Source organism: Rhipicephalus microplus, chromosome 10, assembly GCF_043290135.1.
Source record: "Rhipicephalus microplus isolate Deutch F79 chromosome 10, USDA_Rmic, whole genome shotgun sequence".
Classification (NCBI taxonomy): Eukaryota; Metazoa; Arthropoda; class Arachnida; order Ixodida; family Ixodidae; genus Rhipicephalus; species Rhipicephalus microplus.
Window position 1 is genome coordinate 6,749,566 of NC_134709.1, and position 19,085 is coordinate 6,768,650.

At 46.1% G+C, this 19,085-nt stretch overlaps 1 protein-coding gene across 2 annotated transcripts in view; it reads left to right on the forward strand.

Moving 5' to 3' along the window:
- The first annotated feature begins 9,782 nt into the window (after positions 1-9,782).
- The window catches only part of LOC119181903 (tyrosine-protein phosphatase 69D), a 710,121-nt gene continuing 700,818 nt past the window's right edge, over positions 9,783-19,085 (forward strand). For both annotated transcript variants that reach the window (XM_075874953.1, XM_075874954.1), the window contains exon 1: positions 9,783-10,148. In XM_075874953.1, coding sequence (XP_075731068.1) covers positions 10,064-10,148 — 85 coding nt within the window. In that variant the 5' untranslated portion in view covers positions 9,783-10,063. The remainder of the gene's footprint in view (positions 10,149-19,085) is intronic.

Sequence of the window (19,085 nt, forward strand, 5' to 3'; positions counted from 1 at the left end):
GGAGTCCTCCACTACGGAGTGTCTCATCATCAAATGGTGGTTTTGGGACGTTAAACCCCACAAATCAATCGAGGTGTCAGATAGGGACTCTCTAGGACCAAATCAAGTTTATTTCACCTAACATACCACAAAGGGTTTTTGCCGCACCGTCATTACGTTTAAAACGTGCGCCCTCTTTCACCATTTTTCTTGCTTGGCGTGTGCTGCCACGTTTCGGGAATACGTAGAGTATGTTACAGCGAAAGCTGTTACGAGATCACAGCTCTGGTGACGCGCGGCGCCGTAGTTGTCCTCCGGCCGTCCTCGCTTCGCGCAAAATTAAAAAAATTGCCCGCAGCTTCCCTCGGGGGAACACTGAGGAGGATGCGGAGCATATAATTGGTTAACGGAGTGTTAAAGTGCGACTTACTTGGGTCGATGGCTAAATTGGTTAACGTGGTTGTGAAATGGGGTGTTAAATTGCGACTTACTTGGGTCCATGGCTAAATTGGTTAACGTGGTTGTAGGAGGGGGTGTTAAATGAGTGAACACGTACACACGTATGCGAAAGGGCGGCGCTGGTCGAAGGGACGTCGATCATTGTGTTTGTGGATTCGTTGGAATTCATTTCACCGCGACCTTGGACGTCGACGCGCCGTACAAACCAACCGACGAGCGGCAACTGAGCGAGCGAGCGCCGACCTTGAGTATATATACAGCGCGACGGCGCATGCACTGTCAGCTGTCGAATGTTCGAGAAGGGGGAGAAGCGCAACGGCGCATGCGCGCGCGTCAGCTGCCGATGTTCTCGAAGCGCGACGGCGCATGCGCGCGCGTCAGCTGCCGATGTTCTCGAAGCGTGACGGCGCATGCGCGCTACATTATACAGCTAGCGAATGTTCGTGAAGAGGAGAAGCGCACGCGGTGTGTAGAGGAGGAAGGGTGCACAGATGGTGGAGGAGTGAAGCGCGCGCGGTGTGTAGAGGAGGAAGGGATGCACAGATGGTGGAAGAAGGAGGAGGAAGCTTGCGGACGGCGCCGCACTACAAGCCTCGAGTATTAGATGCTCTGCATCTAAAAAAAAAAAAAACCTACAAGCCTCGAGTATTAGATGCTCCGCATCTAAAAAAAAAAAAACCTACCAAGGACACGTTGTGGCTCGAACCTGAATCTGCTGCTTGCCAGCCCTGTAATCTACCATTCAGTCACCCTGGTGCCTTTATTTAATGCATAAATTCATTTGGGATTTGTTCGCAAACTTGCCTCAGGCAGGCTCGATGCCGGGAAAACAACCGCGTCTAAGTAATAAAGTAAGTAAGTAATAAAGCGTCTTAGAACAGCAAAAGAACAACCACGCGTCACACAATGCAATAGCGTAACAAGTGGGTCGTCCAATGCTTCAACCCATTACAAAAGCTTGTTCTTGATCACCAATTAACTGTGGCGCATACCCACTTCAGGCATAATTCCTCATCGTCGTCAGGCACTGCATGACCAATTCGCCCAAAGTTCCTTGCAAGTGTTACCTCTCAGGAGAATGGCAAAGAATAGCATAGCGATTCCCATTGTACTACCCAAATTTTTTTATTATTAATGCCGTAGGCGGAAGTTGGGAACGCAGCAAGTGAGCTTGAAGCAGTTTACCCGATGAGCGCTTAGAAAATGCTTTGAAAGGCAGCTCTTCTAGCATTTGATGTGACTGTGCTGCGTCTTTCGCCCAGACCGGGTGCTTTTTTATGCACCGATGATTCTCCGTTGTTCCGTGTTCTTTTTTTTTTCCCCTTCGTGAAGCTGCGACCTGTCGGTAAACGCTCGCGCACCCGCGAAATGCGTTCGCAGTTCGGCTGGTTTAAAACGCGCTTTTTTCTATCAAAATGTTCTTTCAGAAAAAGGTCTGCATGCTAGGGTACAGGGAGGTGAGACAGAGCAGTAGAATAGTACAGTGACGCGAAGATACACGATGGTAATGTGTCCGAGCCACAAGGAGGACATTTCTGTCGAACGGCTATACAATAATGGTACCTGCAGCGCCTTACCCTTTGAGGCAAGAGCTGGCTGGAGTCCTACGGACACTGGTAAAGTGCTACCATGATGTCGTCATGGTAGTGTGCAGAATGCGTTAGGGTGAGGATGCCAGCCCTCTCCTCTTGCACTGCACAGGCCATTGTCTCGCCGACATGCCGAAGGAACCGACTTCTCGACGGCCCTGGGTTTCACCGACTTTCCTGGTAACGTCTCCAGCCCAGCGACACGGTGGGCGTGGCGTCAAGAACCAAGGAGATTATGTGTGAAAGGTGGATCCAAACGCAGTGATAGCTACTGAGCTACAATCGGATAAAACTTAACGGCCGAAGCGCGGCAGCTGATCGTCTCCGCGAGTGAAACAATAGTTCACCATTCATGCGATCGGCAATGTTCCCGTAAGGCGGGGTCACCGGAAGTCCAGCTCTTGACTTCAGCCTGGATTGCGCGCCTGTTGGCCTTGTGTGCATATGCCGTTGAGGAGGAAATGCCACGGATTGTGCTACAACTGTGTTCGACTAATAGTGACACATCGGTACGTGCTGTGGAAACATGTATTAGAAGGGAACGAGAGACATGCGCAGTGCTCAAATAATGTGCTTCCTGACTACGTGTATATTTATTTTCTCAAAATTTTTATTAGGCTAGGGGTGCAATAAAGAGTCCATCTAGTAGCGGCGTAGGCATGGTTTTTTTTTTTTCGAGAGAGGGGGGGGGGGCGCTTTCTTTAAATGGTCATTTCTCGCTCTGTATGCCATGGAGAAACAAATTTCTGGAGGTGGGGGGGGGGGGCGTACGGGCCCGGTGTGACACCCCTCTGGCTACACCACTGCCATCTGATACAAATGGTCATTGGCCACACATACCACCACCACCATCATCATCATCATCATCTCTAGAAAGGGGAAATGAGTTCTCTTCGCAGCAAATCGAAAAGAAAATGGTGGTCACTCTTGCGATGACGCCAACAGCAGGGGGCCAATCTTGACCGCAGTGCCCGGCGCACAAAAATTTTAAATCTTCAGCGAGAAACTTGCTGTGGTTCTTCAGTTGCCCATAACACGATTAAAACAAGAATTATCGTGATATAGGATATGCACTTTGGATGCACTAATGTAATAAAGTTGCTTCTGCGTCATTGCAGCTATCGCACTTGCTATCGCAGAACAATACCCGAGATCGTCTGCATGTCTACTGTTGTCATTGCAGAAGGCATAAAAAGCACTTTGCTGTCCGTTCGGTGCATAGGTACAGATGTCTTGCTACCACATTAGCATGAAGTTATGCGAAGAAGCACAAAAGGAGGTCTGGACCCTAAAGAAAACATTAACAGCATCAGGTGAGTTCCACGACTACTCATCACAGGCATCAGCTACAATGGTCGCAAGGTTTTTGATAGAAAAACAATTATGGCAGTTTCGCGCTAGTGTTGCCTGAAGGAAGAGTGGAGCTAGGTGACCTTTCTCGTTATTCCTTTCTTCTCTTCCTCGCCATTTCTATCTCTATGGCTCTTTCTTCCTTTTCTTTCTCTCTTATTGTTTTGTGTGTTTATTTCTTTTTACGTCTTGCTTTATGCTTATTGCTATCTCTTTTTGATCTCTTTCTTTCTATCTCTATCTATCTAAATGTATTTTCGTCTTTTTATATCTTTCTCTCTGTGTGGTTCTTTCTCTATCCTTCGTTGGGTATTGTGCTCTGGTGTTTATTCCTGCCTCTTTTCCGTGTATGCTCTTTTCTTGATCTTTCTGTCTTTTTCTACGTTTTTCTTGGTCTTTGATTACCTTTGTTTTTCTGTAATTTTTTTTCTTTCTTTCTGTCGGTTTCTCAGGCTCTCTCTCTCTTTCACGTGGTTCGCGTGCTCCACTTGTCCGAGCTGAACTTCCATTTAACGCTCGCACACGCTGCTCTCGGTAGGGCGATTTGCCACAGTCCTGGGGTGCATACCCACCTGCAGTTTTCGGCAAACACCAATGTTTGTACAGCCGGCATAAGCAGCTACGTTGTCAAAAGTACAACGCTCAATTACGGATGTTGATCCATTTATGTTGACATTTTAGTCATGAAATAGGCGCAAACAGCAGTAATGCAGTTATAAATGCTCCGCGATGTATTTTGGGTGTTAGATTTAGCGTATGTGAATAAGCACGGAATTTCAGTCGATCTGCGAGAAATACAGTGCCTCAGGCTTCCGCAAACACCATATCGGTCATGCACACGAAGAATGCACGCGCATCATGAGAAACAAAAAGCAATCGTCGAGGTTTCCACGCACACGCATGACCAGCGCGTCAACTATGTATACTGATACTACTACTGATATTGGAGATTTTGTATCTTCGACTATCATAAATTACTTCAAAGTTCAGCAACACACGACGGCACAGTTGGTGCTCTAGCACAGCAGGTCGTCATACAAAAAAAAAAAGAGCACATCCACGGAGTGAATGATGATGAGTGGGGTGAAGAATCCATCCGCACGTCTGTCCGTTCGTGCTTCCATCCATCCGTCCGTGCGTCAAACAGACAGACGACGGACGGACGCGGCCAGCGGATGATTCACGGTTTGCTGATAAAATCTTCTGAAGCTTCGCCTTACTGATCACCATTCACTCCGTGGACATGCTTTGAGATGATTACTTCATCCCGTCCGACCCACGCCGTAAGGAGCTTCGCCCCTAACAAAGCTCGTTTGCGGCACCAGACTACAACATTCCTGTACACCATGTCAAGAAGGTTCGAGATTGTGGTCGACGCAGCCGATTGCGCCGGGTGGCGTGTCATGTGTGACGCAGTGCCTCGCCGCCTGCGTTTCCTGATGGCAGGTATTCATGTGACAGTTACTTTAAATGTGATGAAACGTTAGCACCATTCTTGACTGCATATTCAGGCCTTCTAGCTATATCTGAACTGAAAATTTTGGCAGACTTATATAGTTTGCCCCTGCATGCTACAATCACCCCTGACATTTTTCTGTTTTATGGCTCTCTGCGCCGAAGCACGGTCGCATCGAGTGCAAAAGAACGATATAGACACGGGTGCCTGTTAAATGCTTCATATATGCTATATATGCTAGTCAAGGCATCGCGTGACCATGGCCTACGCTCTTTGCTTCGAGCTGCGAATCCGTCGAGTGAGCCTTGCGCTATAGCGAACAGGGAAGCTCGATCAAGCTACGGGCTTTTGGTAGTGCGTGCTTGCTGAAAACCATGCACGCACAGGTTCAAAGTTTCACTGTTATCATTTGGGCCAGCTGCACGGACAACGCTCAAATATAGCGCGGGCAGCTGCGAAGGTGCTTTGGCACGGGTTGGAGTTACTCTATATCGCTCCTGACCTATATACAGTAACACATGTAGCTATTAAAAGAGAACACCGCTGGGAAACATAGCAAGCGTCTGAGGAGCTGGCAATGTTTGGGTATTTTCATCGTGGCGACACCCATCCGGTTACAGATTTCTATACGTAGGCCCTGAGGGAAGCTTTTCCTCTAGAGTCAATATATTAGCTATATGGTTGGCCTCACACGCGTTCTAAGAAAACAAGCGAGAAAATCACACTCCCTCTCACGCAAGTCTTCCCTCCCCTGCGTAACCTTTGGCGCACTTACGGAAGGAGAGGTAAACCACCTGCGACAACTATCTCGGTAGCTCCGCTCTTACTTCACGAATTATTAGATTTTTGCGTCAATCGATTCCAGAAGCAATTAATTCCGATTCTGACGTAGCTTCATGGTTACATTAAAAAAGGTTGCATGGAGGAACCCTTTAAGTACAAAAGAATAAGAAAGAAAAACTTCCAAACCTAGATGATTTGTTCCAGCGCCAAAAAAAAAAAAAAAACGATGTGTCTGGGCGGGCCATCATTCTTAAGGTGAGTCGATTCGCACCCGCGTCGAGAAACGAAGTTTCTGGTGGGCAGGGGTAATGTTCAGAACCTGGTTTAGCCGAATCAGCGTCAATAAAGTTGCTGGTGCTATAGGAAAAACATTCCGAACCTATAGATCCATTCGGCCCATCTCCATGAAACAAACTCTCTGGCGAGCACAGAGCCCTACCCAGGCACTTTTTAATGGGGCTGTTTAAATGTAGAATGGTTGAGTTATGCTATAGGAAGTGGATGTGGCATGTAAATAATTTAGAATCACACGAAAACTCAAAGCATGAAAAAAATTCAGGATGAGTCAACCCCCCCCCCCCACACACACACACACAAGTTTCTCGACGAAATTTCTCGACGCTAGTGCAAATGGATAAAGAAAGTTTCTAGCGGGGAAAACCAACGTTCTGAATCTGATCTCATTCGACTCAACACCATGAAAGAAAGTTGCTGGCACGAGGACCAAGGTTCCGAGCTAAGATTTATCATTCGGCTTAGCGGCATGTCAAAAGACTGCCCAACTGTGTAAAATATCTATCTTTTAGCAGAACAAGACATAACCATCAATATTCAGTAATGCCTGTTTTTCCTCGTGCTATTGCTTTCAACAAAAGATTTGTCCCCAAGACCATTCCTGACTGGAACTTGCCAATAAGTTCTTTTCAGTCCGAAGATATTGAAAAACACTCGGAACATTTTTCTCCTTTAATTTAGTTCTTTATGATGTCTCAATATGGCGTGTGTTGGCAGTGCCTGAGTGTATTATTTGCAGACTTATGATGCTTATGAGTGTTTGGTTCACCGTTTGTGGGCCATAATACAACTATTCAAGTAGTCTATACGTTGCCTGATTAAGGGCTGTGACATTGTACCCCTTTCTATTTTTCGTTGCCCCTCCTGCTTGGGGCATCAAGAATTATAAATAAATAAATGAATAGGTAAATAAATGAATAAACATAAATAAATAAATAAATAAATAAATAAATAAATAAATAAATAAATAAATAAATAAAGCCTCTCGGGTGCTGGGCCAACATTCTGAATGTGAGTTGATTTGCACAAGCGGCAAGAAAGGAAGTTGGTGTGGGCAGGAGCAACGTTCTGAATCTACACTCATTCAGATCAGCGCTGAGAAAATAAGTTTCGACCCGCAGAACCAACCGCCGGTATTTGGATTCATTTTTACCTGCAGAAATAAAGCTTCTGGGGGAGCAGAAACAACGTTCTGAATTTGGGTCCACTCGTTTGGATCGGCTCTGTGCAAGGAAGTTTCTGGCGCCAAGGTGTGAAGGTGCGCAGAACTAGGGTTCTGAGCCTGAAATTTTTCGGGATCAGCTGCAAAAAACAGTGTGAGCGTGGACTTTATTTCGGATCAGGAAAATGTCCAGGCCGTCTGTTGGGGCAGGCCACGCTAGGAGGTCGTGAGCTCACTTGTAATGGCAACTTCCTCGTCGGTTCGCCTTAGAGCGGTGTTTGGTATCCCCTGGTCAGGACAGAACAGCATAGCCTCCAACCGCCTGGGAAGTAGCCGTATGATAAAGTCTACAAGTGGCGGATCCTGGCGACACAGTCAAACTTTGTTATTGAGTGTGACACGGTAGCCACGAAGCTTACATTTGTGGCTGACTACGCCCAGTTGATAAACCCACCATAATGTGTTTGGTGTGTTCTGGTGGACACACCGGCCTGGTGTGCTGTGTTCTTGTGGGAACACTGACCCAGAGGTGGTGTGCTGGTAGGAACGCCGACTCAGTGCGTTGTGTTCTGGTGGCACGTGTTTTGATGGGATGTGTCCTGGTGGGAGCACCACACTGGTGGTGTGTGTTATGGTGCATGGGCTCAAGAAATATAGTTTGTGCTTGGGGCTTACATGGACTACAAGTTTTCTTCAACCATTGCGGTTTTAGGGAACGAATGGGTCAGATTTCACCTGTAAATGGCCGGCTAGTTTGTGGTGGGCACTGAAAATTGACTGGTATTTAGCCGCTCTAATCTGCAGCCGTGCGTTCAATCGGAGTGTGTGATAATTCTGTGCATCGTCCCCCGAGCGCGAGCATGTAGCCTGTCTCATACTTGGTCAGACTTTTATATAAAACGCAAGGGTTGGAGTCCGATCATTTTATATTGATGTGTGGGTATACTTACACACATAAACTGAACCTTTTAGAGCCCGGAGAGGTTTGAACCTCCCGAACAATCCTCTCACTGTATGTCTGCAGTTCTTTCTGAGAACAAAAATCGGTTGTAATTACGCACCGTTGTGCCCGTATTAATGCTATTGAGAGGTCCATGAAAATACCCTCCCGGGAAACACTATTACAAACCTTACTTGTATCAAGTCCTATATAATGTGACTCTGTTATCTTCGCTTTTAGGGAGCATGTTCTGGCTAATCTGGAGCATGATATTTTAGGTGGTTAAATTGTCTATGAAGCCAACCATGGCTGAAGGAGTAATGTTATAATCTTAGGCGTAACTCTATAGACTATTCAGTACCACGTGTTGCGTTAGTTTGTCGACGCATGGGGTAAAGTTTTACTAACTAAACTAATAAGGTTAACTTGTTGGCTTGTTGGTTGAATGGTTTGATCGAAGGAACCACGCGCAAAAGGCATAGGCACGAGCAACATGTGCGCGCCTCCACTTTTCCTTGAGCAACACCACGTGTAGTGCCATGTGTGCTGCTGTTCATGCATGTGTCTTGTCTGTTTTTTTTTTTTCGCGCTTTATCAGTACAAACTGCGAATTGAGAGTGAGTCACAAAACAAATGTGTTATCCATTGCACAAGGTTAGACAGGTGGGTTGATTGCTGTAGACTCATTGTCTCTATTTGGTCGTGCAGACAAACAGAAAAGAGTGAAGGGGGGGGGGGGAGCACAAAGAACAGCGTAGTGAAACTGTCATTGATTAAGAGAGAAAATGATTCTAAAAGAAAGTTATTGAAGATGCAGCAATGTGAATGATGGCAAAGATAGCCATATTCGAGCATTGCCCACAAACGAAACCTCACAATCTAAAATCACACAGATGGTGAACTCATACAGCTAACACTGTTTCTACTGATAAAGTAAGCTTCAGCTGTCTCAGTGTTTTATTTATTTTTGATTATGATACAATACTTAGGTGCTTGGGAATCCCGTAATGCAGCAACAATTTGCTCCATGAGCTCGCATGGGCAAATACAAAGCAGACTTCGGCACACTCTTTAGCAACGCCTGGTCTGTCCGATGGGTGTCTGATTCTACGACGATGGAATACGGTAAACAGCATCATGTTGACAACTCGTATCGCGGTTGACGTGATTCACCGCAATCTTGTTGTTCAAAGCGCTTGCATTCATTGTTCGTATTGATCTTAAGAACAGAGGTTCATAGATTGTAGGTAACAAATGACTCCGAAATACTCGCTTTCTTACCTTGTGTAAAAATGTTTTTTTTTTTTGATAAAAGTTTTCCGCGAGCATTAAGTTTCTGCATTCCTGTTTAGCCGCTATAGCTCGACCCTAAGATTAAAAAAAAACGGAAATGAAGGCTTTGAATATTGCTGTATTAAGTAGTGTAGCTTTTTAGTCTACGTAGTTCCCTAAATTTGAGCTGGTTGGTGAAGCACAAATCGATCTCTCACAGCGCAAGGAACACAGAAGACAAACAAAGCGCTGTTGGTATTTTTGTAGTCCTCGTTCTTCGCGAGTGAAACATATAATAATGAGATTCATACGTACAAGTAACACAAGTGGGCCTGCACTGCGCTCCGTCTTTCACAAAAGGGAGAGATAACGCGCTGCCTCGACACCGCCGTGCCGAGAGCGTTTCGTTTCCCGCGCGCGTGCAGACTAGTTTCGGTTTTCCTCGCCGCCGCCAGTTAGTTTCACGCACGCGGGGCGGCGCTGCGTTCGACAGCGGTCCGCGATGTCTCCTGCCATGGCTCGGCGGCTGCTAGCGGGCAACCACGAAGACGCCAGTGGCAGCAGCAGCTTGAGCGTGTGTCGTTGCCGCGCAGGTTGAAGGGCCGACCCGGGAGCGGAGTGTGGACCGCCGGCACCTCAGCGCGTGCGTTCTCCGTGTGTGTGTCATTGTGTGCTATCCCGTTGTGCCCCGTGCTCGATGACGGATCGCGGCGTCTGAGAAGCGGTGTGTTGTTTCGGCCAAGGCCAGGCGAGCGCGCACGTTTGGATTTTCCGCGACGATGGCCCGGTCCCGTCGGCGGCGCTCGGGCGACCTGCTCTGGACCGTCAGCGTGGTGCTGCTCGGATTTTACGTCTTCCAAACAGGCAAGTCCCCCCTCTTTTTTTTTTTCTGCTTCCTCCCCCGGCACGTCGCGTCAAGGTTAGCGTTTCTGGTTCGCCACCGACTGCTGTATCCGTGCCAGTCGCCGCGGAGGGACCAGTTTTGTTTCCAGGCTGTTGCTCATTGATGTCACGTGCCTTCACCACCCTCCTCCTTCACTCGCCCCGCGGCTACTGCCGGCTGAGTACACAGCCGCAAAAGTCGTCACTGGTCGCGGTTGTCCCCTGTCCGGCATCCTATTGGAAGCATTGTTCGGCAGGGTGTCATCCAGTGCAACGCGCGATCACGCCGCCCCGACTTCGGCCCACACTCGCCCGAGGGCCTCTAAGTGGGCCACACTGCCGGCTCGCGTAGGTGACGTAACCGAAGTCCTCTCCTTCGTCCCACATGCCGCCGGTGTGGGCTTCTTCCTGCACGCAGCATCGGGCACCGTTTTTTGCGAGTCTCGAAACGAGCGTACACCCGCACGGCTGCTGGAGGAAAAGCGGCGATGACGACGTTCCCGCGCAAGCGCTGCTGCCTGCGTCACTCGGCACAAAAATCTCGGTCGAAGCGAGCCAGCTGACTGGTTGTCAGAACACGTCGCTGCCGTGCCGCATTCTTGGCTGTTGTCGGTCCTTGCCACCCGACACTTATCGAGTTGGAAATCCATCGTATATGTGACTAAGGATTCAGTGCAAAGTGAGGACCGTGCCAAAGACGAGGCCGACAGGACATGCGCTACTGAGAACTATGAATGTTTACTAAACAAATATACGTACTATGTAGTTATAAAGTGCCCTACGACGCTTTCTGCTAATAGAGCCAAATGTTGATGCAACATTGATAAAGTTGCTTCAACTTAATGGCAACATCGCGTGCTCCTGGAGTCTCCCGTTGGAGTCATTAGGTTTTGTCTGACAAAGAAACCAGTCTCTCTCGAAAAAAAAAAACAAACAAAAAAAAACTATTTCCCTTCTCCCGGCAACGCTACATGTGCATTTGCCCAAGCTGCTAGGCGATCCAACTGGTCAGGACACGAAAGAAGCAGGCCGTTAAGATATGCAAGCACCACGTGACTTAATAACTACAGCATGAGGATAGAAGTCGCGCTACGGATTCCAGCCAGTTGCCACAGAACTGGCACTGATACCGTCTTCACAGAAAAAAGAGCAAGTTCCGTCAAATGTTTTCTTGTCGCGATGACTTTTCTCATGATGATGCGTTTTGCGCTTCGTCAGCGCTCAAAGCTCGGCGAGTTATCAACGGCATCGGTGAGCGGCGATTGATAAGACTAGCGCAGCGAAAGGCATCGCTGCAAGGCGTAGACTTAGGTTTCCCTCAAACGCGGTTTATTCTTAGGCTGCTTTAAACATCTCGCCAACGTTTTTTTTTTTTTTTACTTTGGCCTCGGGGTTACTGCATCGAGGCATGCCAACTCGAACAGACATACCCTACTAGAATAGAGATATCACTATTTTATGATATTCCCGGAGACGTTAACCCGGTTCATCGCTTGGCTTGCTATTCCAGGCGTCGGGTGATGGTTACTATATGTACAATGATCACGTATTCACACAAACAATATGAATTGTTGGGGCAGCGAGTTCACAAGTTGGGCCAGTTGGATTACGTTCATAATTGCAAATTTTGTGACCATGTATCCGCTTTAAATACCTTTTCTGAATAATAAAGCTTCAGTTGTAAGAGCAAGCGTTGTCCTTGTCAGCCCCTTCTGTCCGTCCGTTTTTTAGTACGCTTCAACAAACTTTTTTAATTACTAATTGTTAGGACTTTATGTCTCAGAACCATGGCAGGATTATGAAGCACGCCTTAGTGTAGGGCTGCGGAAATTTCTACGGTCTGGTTTTCTTTAATGCAGTGTGGCCAGGTTTTGCTGCTTGCATCAAACTGGCTACAGTTTCAAAATGTCGGAAAAATTTGGTTTGGCTTCTGATATAGCTTGGCTATTGTAAAATATGGCTAGAAAAGTCTGTAGTGCAGCAACTAGCAAATATTTCAACTACGGCACTTCAAACCGTTTCGAGCCTGGTGATCGTGATCTTAAATCCGACGCTTTCATTTTAAACAAGTGATCCCAAAAGTGTGTCTTGCTGCCATCTTCAGCTGGCAGACGAATTGAGGGACCTGCGACTGTAAGCTACAAGCGTATGAAAGCAGCCGTCAATTTCGGGAAGAAGATATAAAACAATAGACATCACCAGCAGAAACCATGCGGCGCGTCTTGCAAAAGAGAACAATCAAGCAGCTTCTTCTGCTGATCTGAAGCGCAGAGCCCCAGCGAGTTTTCTTATTGACAAATTTGACGAAGAGCGGCTTTAGGAAATTAATGGTTGTCTGCTGCTCTTGGTTTTACGGATGACTGAGTTAGAACTTGTATATCTCCCTAAAATGATTGGCCAAGTTAAGGTGAACATATTACTCATGAATTGCAGCGATAAAGTTCATATTGTGTGGTGGTGTTAAAGGGCGTCTTCTTCTGTCGATTTGAGCCGAATGGTCACAAACATCAATGTCTGGTGTGCAGATGCTAGATGATATCGAGTTAACGAGCAAGTAATCACCACAAAAGAAGCCCAATAAAGGTGGTGCGACTTTCGCGTATAAGCCCGATAGAAGTGGAAATTTAATGAATTTTCATTGTCTTGAAAATATTTCCATTTTAATAAAAATATCGCTCATATATAAACAAAAGTTAAAAAAATCACTTTAATTATATGGTACAGCGAAAATATGCGCAATCATGATAAAAGCACACATTTAATTTTTAACACTGGCTCCACAGTAGTCTCAATTTAGAGTAATGCACATGATTACCGTTATTTGTTGATTTTCCCAAATGCGTGCACCTTTCACCTCAGCACTCAACTACACAGTCATCGACAAATGCACTATTAGTAAACAGCAAACATGTTATTGAAGAACGGGATGATCCCACAAATAACTGTATTTGCTGGGAAAGTGTAAATGCGCCCCCAAAACGCGGCAAAGAACTGAAATATTCTATAAGCGAATCGGCAGAAAAAGAAGTGCGCCGATTTTATGTGGAACTGACAACTCTCTTCTGGTGCCCTCTTTGTTGCCGGTTTTCCAGTACGATGCATTCAGGCACGGAAAACATAGAATGTTTCCAACTGCCAAAATATAATCTTTTGTCTCAACTTATTTGTCCCAGCTCGTTTTACTTCATAAAAATAATTGCTGGGGTTTAACGTCCCGAAACCATGATATGATTTTGAGAGACGCCGTAGGGGGGGGGGGGGGGGCTCTGGAAATTTCGACCACTTGGGTTTTTCTAACATGCACCTAAATCTAAGTACACGGGCCGCCGGCATTTTCGCCTCCACCGAAGCAGGCGTAGACTGGTAAGTTGACAATTTTCAAAACGTTGATCAGTACGGCGTCGATAAACCTGTAAGAACATGGGCTGCATGCACCTGGAAAATTCGATGTTGAAAAGAAAAGCAATTCTTGCTATTCCCACGTCCCATTCTTCTCATCTTTTTTTTTGTTGCAAATTTAGTCGAAAACTATTAAAAAAAGACTCGGTATTTTCAATATGCGCTATTCGATTCGAGTACCGAGTCGAATGGCTCACATTCTAAATGCCGAATCGAGTAGAAACCTATTCGATTCCTTATTCGAAATTTTCGAACATTCGCCCTGCATAATGTCCGTCGCTCGTACCAGCGAGCGTAGACAAAAGGAACGAGATGTCGCTGTGGTGCAGCAGCCGTGCCGTACAAGACTGCGTCCTGCCGCCGGCTTCGAAGCTGAGGATCATTCACAAAGGTCATGCCGGATGCTTTTTGTGCGCCTTGACATTCAAGGACTCGCGTTGGGGAGCTGTGTGCAATGGCCGAGGCCAACACGTCTTTTGCGGAATGCGCGTCGATGTCTGCAGACCGGCTGTATTTCCTCCTACGGGGCAAGCCAAAAATCGCAGAGCCAAGGACAGCGTCCGTCCAGTGTGCTCTCCCTCGCTCCATAGTAAGTAGCCGCCTTCGATGTCGAGGTATTTGATGAGCGTATTCTCCGCGATATCGTGCGTTTATCATTTCTCAAAGGGACACTAAAGGGAAACTTAAATCGGTTTAGATTGGCAAATTTTACTCTGAAAGCTCTAATGTCGTTAATTTCATCGTCGTAGGTCTGTTAATAGAGTATAATCGCGAGGTCATTATTTAATTTTTCAATTTCGCGCCGGAAACTTGGCGCATGGTGTCACGGATTACAAATCATATTATTCATGTTGTAGTGACTATAGGCTCAACGAAATTTTACGAAAGTTCATGTGTTAATCGCATGGCCCCCTCAGAGGAGAATGTGCTCTATTTTTACTAATTAGGAACTACGTACGATCTAGTAGACTCCGTCATAGCGTGTAACGTCACGGCGTTTGGGGGCGGGAATTTCAAGGTGGCGTTGCCACCCGCATTTTATTTTTGCGTGTTTATTTGCTAACCAAGCAGTCTCTCGCGGCCAGCGGGGCGATTTCGGTATTAAAGAAAGAGTAATTTAATAATATTAAATAACTATTCCTCTAAAAGGTACGCTGAAGAGAAAAACGATTACTCGCTGGTAAATTGGTAAATTACAATCTTGCAATATCGAAAACGCCGCTCTTACCGTAGACGACGCTTGGTAATTGACAAGGCATGCAAAAAAAAAAAAGAAAATGTGGGTGGCGACACCATTTTGGTATTCCCGCAACAAATACCGTTACTTAATAAATTTCGACGATGTTTATGAAGTCACACGTAGTTTTTGACAGGGTAAATGAAGTACATTGTTTCCTCAGGGGGCCATACGCTTGAGATACCAAGTTTGAGGTAATTTAGATGAGCCAGTGTCCCCAGAATACGAAACCTACGCTCTGGAGTACGTGACATCATGCGCGGAGATTTGAGTGCGAGATTTAAATATGTAACTTTGATCTTGATCGTTTTCCTCTAATAACGAGCATGTGGTGTTGCAACTAATGACTTATAGTTTGATAGTTAAATTCACCAATATAAGCACATTCATTGTTTTACTGTAATGTTTATTAAAAACATATATGTAAAGGGGGATGGGGTAAGTGAGGAGAGACAAATTTTTGTTCGAGGCAGTGCTTCAGGGGTATTCATGTTTGTACATGGTTAGAACGCCTGCTTACAAATAAACGCCTTGATGAGACAGATTTTAAATACTACAAAAAAGTTAATGCTGAACCGAAAAGATTTGTATGTTCTCTCTACTGACCAATTGCGCTTGGCATAGATATCATGAAGAGTGGGGCCCTGGTTAGCATCACACGAAAGCGAATTCTTTCACACTGTTGGTGCAATGGTACGGCATGGTGACGACTTAAAATTGGCACTAAGAAACGGGAACACAAGAGGGCACATGACACAGGCCCTAACTTCCAACATAATGTTTATTACCACTGCACGCTCGCCTATATATGACAAGAAGAATAACGTCACATGACATGTATGATGCGCACAAAAATAATTTCTTGGAAAATACAATTCCTTATCACTAAGCATAAGCGGGGGAACTAGTGCTGACGCACTAGGCCCCAGTGGTGTGGTAGCCTCAGCTTCAACAATATCTCTAGTAAGCTTGTAAAAAATTATCTCGTGTGCATGCGTTGAATATCGGTGCGCATCCGCAGGATTTACAGTGAATGGCCAGCCAACTGCCCTGGCCATTTCTCACATTACAATATTCTCCTAATCTATCATTAAGGCAATGACCCGTCTGTCCAATATATTCTTTACCACAAGAAAGCGGGATACGATAAACAACGCAAATGATGCAGAAAACAAAAACAGTTCGATGCTTCTTATTGCAACCTTTGGGTTTTCCGTCATAATCATGAAGGCCACAAAGGCTAGCCAAATTTTTGGTAGACGAAAAGACGACCCTAACTTCAAGGTGCTTAGCTAATTTCTTTAGGTTGTTCGATATCTTGTGATAGTATATGATATGATGACAGGTGCTTCGGTTTCTCGGCGTCGTGATGCGCTGTACATCCTTGGTTGCAAGCCTTCTGCAACTGAAGTTTGAACGTGCAGAGGATAACCTGCTTTCGACAATCGGTCAGATCCTCGTTATGCTCGGGATGGACATGTCGCGGTATGGGGACAACGGTGATTTTTTCTCGCTGTTGACGAGGAATGCTGCAGAAGCGAGGCTTGATTTCCGTCAGTGGAATCCCCAGCTCTCGCAGGATGTTTCTATCGAAAAGCGTGGTGGACAGCCTGGAGAATTGCGCCCTCTCCTGTGTCTTTCCAATTTCTTCCAGTGTGTTGTGCATGCCGAGACGGAACACTCTGTCCGAGCTTGTGTACGTGGGAAGCCAGAGAGCTCTCCTGATTACCTTTCTAATTAAAGTGTTCAGCTTGTCACGCTCCGACCTCTGCCAGTTTTGCATGGCTGCAACGTAGGTGAAATGGCACATCACAAAGGTGTGCACTAACCTTACGAGGTTATCTTCTCCAGGTACCTGTTGCCTCTTGACAACCCTTCTTATTAGTCTGATGGCATTGTCAGTTTTTCTGGCGAGACTCGTGACCGTCAGGTAATTGGAGCCGTTCGACTGGATGGTCACACCTATAGAAACCGGAGGGAGTCCACCCTGGGGATCAAGCTGCCCTCACTAGTCCTAAGAGTGATATCCACTAATGGCTTCCACGCTTTCGGTTAAACTATAAGCACCATCATTGTTATTGTCCAGAAAAGAATTGTCATTCCTTTATGCCTCCACATTTGCGTATGTCTGAGTCTCCGCTCTTTCCATGTATATATTCAGTGAATCAGCTTCCAATGAATCATTGTTGATAGTGCATGTGTGTGCGTGTGTGTTCTCACTGTCATGTACTCCTCATTTCAGTGCTGCGCTTGACTTTATGAGCACGAGAACTTATCTGCGCATGCCCATGGAATAGGCTTACTTATCAATACGGCACGCTTAGGGGTCTGCTTGAAAGATATCTGTTAAGATGCTTGATTTCTTCTTTGTATAAGTTAACCGACGGTTGTCCGCCGCGGCCGATCAGTGGCTACAGTGCTCTGCTGCTGACTCGAAGGTCGCGGGTTCGATCCCGGCTGAGGCGGTCGCATTTCGATGAAGGCGAAATGCTAGAGGCCCGTGTACTGTGAGATGTCAGTGCACGTTACAGAACACGAGATGGTCAGAATTGCCGGAGCCTTCCACTACGGCGTCTCTCATAATCATATCGTGGTTTTGGGACGTAAAACCGCAGATATGATTAACTGATGGTTGGCTCATGCATGTGCTGCCACTGTTATCGATATGGCCATGCCCCAATCATTAGTCGCGTTTCTTCATTCTTGAGTGGCTGGGCCTATGCGAAACTGTGAATTCGCCCAGTTTTGGCGTATAGTAAGGCGTCAAAAAGGCGGTCTCACACAAGGACATCGACGTTGTTTCTTGCTTTTTGTTAGTCATGTTTTTGCGCAGTTAGCCTAGGCGACGAATCTGCACCTTGAATCATGACTTCCGATATTTGGTTGCACGCCGTGCCATCTCGTAGGCTATAGGTTGAGGTGGCCACTGTCGACAACTGTATATGGCGGGAGCAGCAACTCCGCATTTCTCGTCTAACCGCTGACTCACCGCTTGACGACTTGCTGTGTCTTGCTCCTGCGTTTCGTTATGTTTACCTTTGGCACTGCCACGCCCCTCACGTCGTGTACGTGCCCAGAGTTGGCCACGCTCCTCGGCGGCGTCTCACTTTATCGCTTTTTTTGTTATTATTAATGACCCGCTGCTGGCACCGTTCTGCCTGGCCTCAGCACTGAGGGTGTACGGATCGGCATTTCGTAGACTGGATGAGACACGTCTGATTAAACACTCGTATTCCGCTACATTACTTCTTTTTTTTTAGCCCTTCGAAATGTCGGTGGTGAGTCAGCTTCGCTTTAATGGGACACTAACAAGAAATGTAATTTTCCTTGTATTACAAAATAACTCGTTCACGATCGCCACGTTTGCTCCGAGAAGGCACTTGGTAAACGAGAAAAAGCGCAAAAAAAAAACAATGCAGCGGCAGTACGTTACAAAGTAATTATTTATTTAAGGTTACTGCCAGTCCCGCCAGGGATTTTTACAGGAGTGGGTTTACAAAAATACAAACATTGGGATGTGTATTCATAAATGTTTACATTAAATGTATAGGGTTACAAAGATAACAATAACACTTTATAGTCATTATCGACCTATATGTTAAATAATGCAAAAAGGAGACGCAATAACACTGTCTCAGCTTCATAAATCAGCCATCAAAATAAGTCGCATTGAGGTATTCTACCTTGTGGCTTGACATAGCGCAACCTGTAGCTCATGCTTAGGTACGAAACACCCGCGCTTTTGCCATATAGGCGGCTTCAACAATTTTTCTGAGTCCTCTGATCTCAGTTTGAAAACCTTAAACAATTAATTCTGCGTTTGCTTGATTGTTAATTATGGTTTTGTGTGTTATTATATCTTTCCGCGCTTTGATTAAAACTTCGTTTCTAGTAGCGCGTCGTCCCGTCTCGTTCGCGCCTGTATATTGTGTGTTTTTTTTTGTGCTTTTCTCGAACATGAATTTGCACCAACTCTCCCTGCCAGCCGGTATTAACTGTAGCACTAGGCTCTTTGCTGATCATTGCTTGCTTAACAGTTATCTCTCAGATCCCCCATGCGTGCATGATTGATAGGTTCGCCTATATTCTTGGCATGAGCTTATATACTTTGGTGCATTCTTTTCCGTCGTTGTGTGCCTTTGCAGCTGGGTCAGTGAGCGTTTGTGGTGTCTTCTTTCAAGCGTTCGCGAGCCTTATCTTTTAGAATGACTACTGTATCAACTAGCTCAGCTATCTCTTATTCTAAGTGCATCTAATGACTGGCGCCTGCAGATTATTGGTTA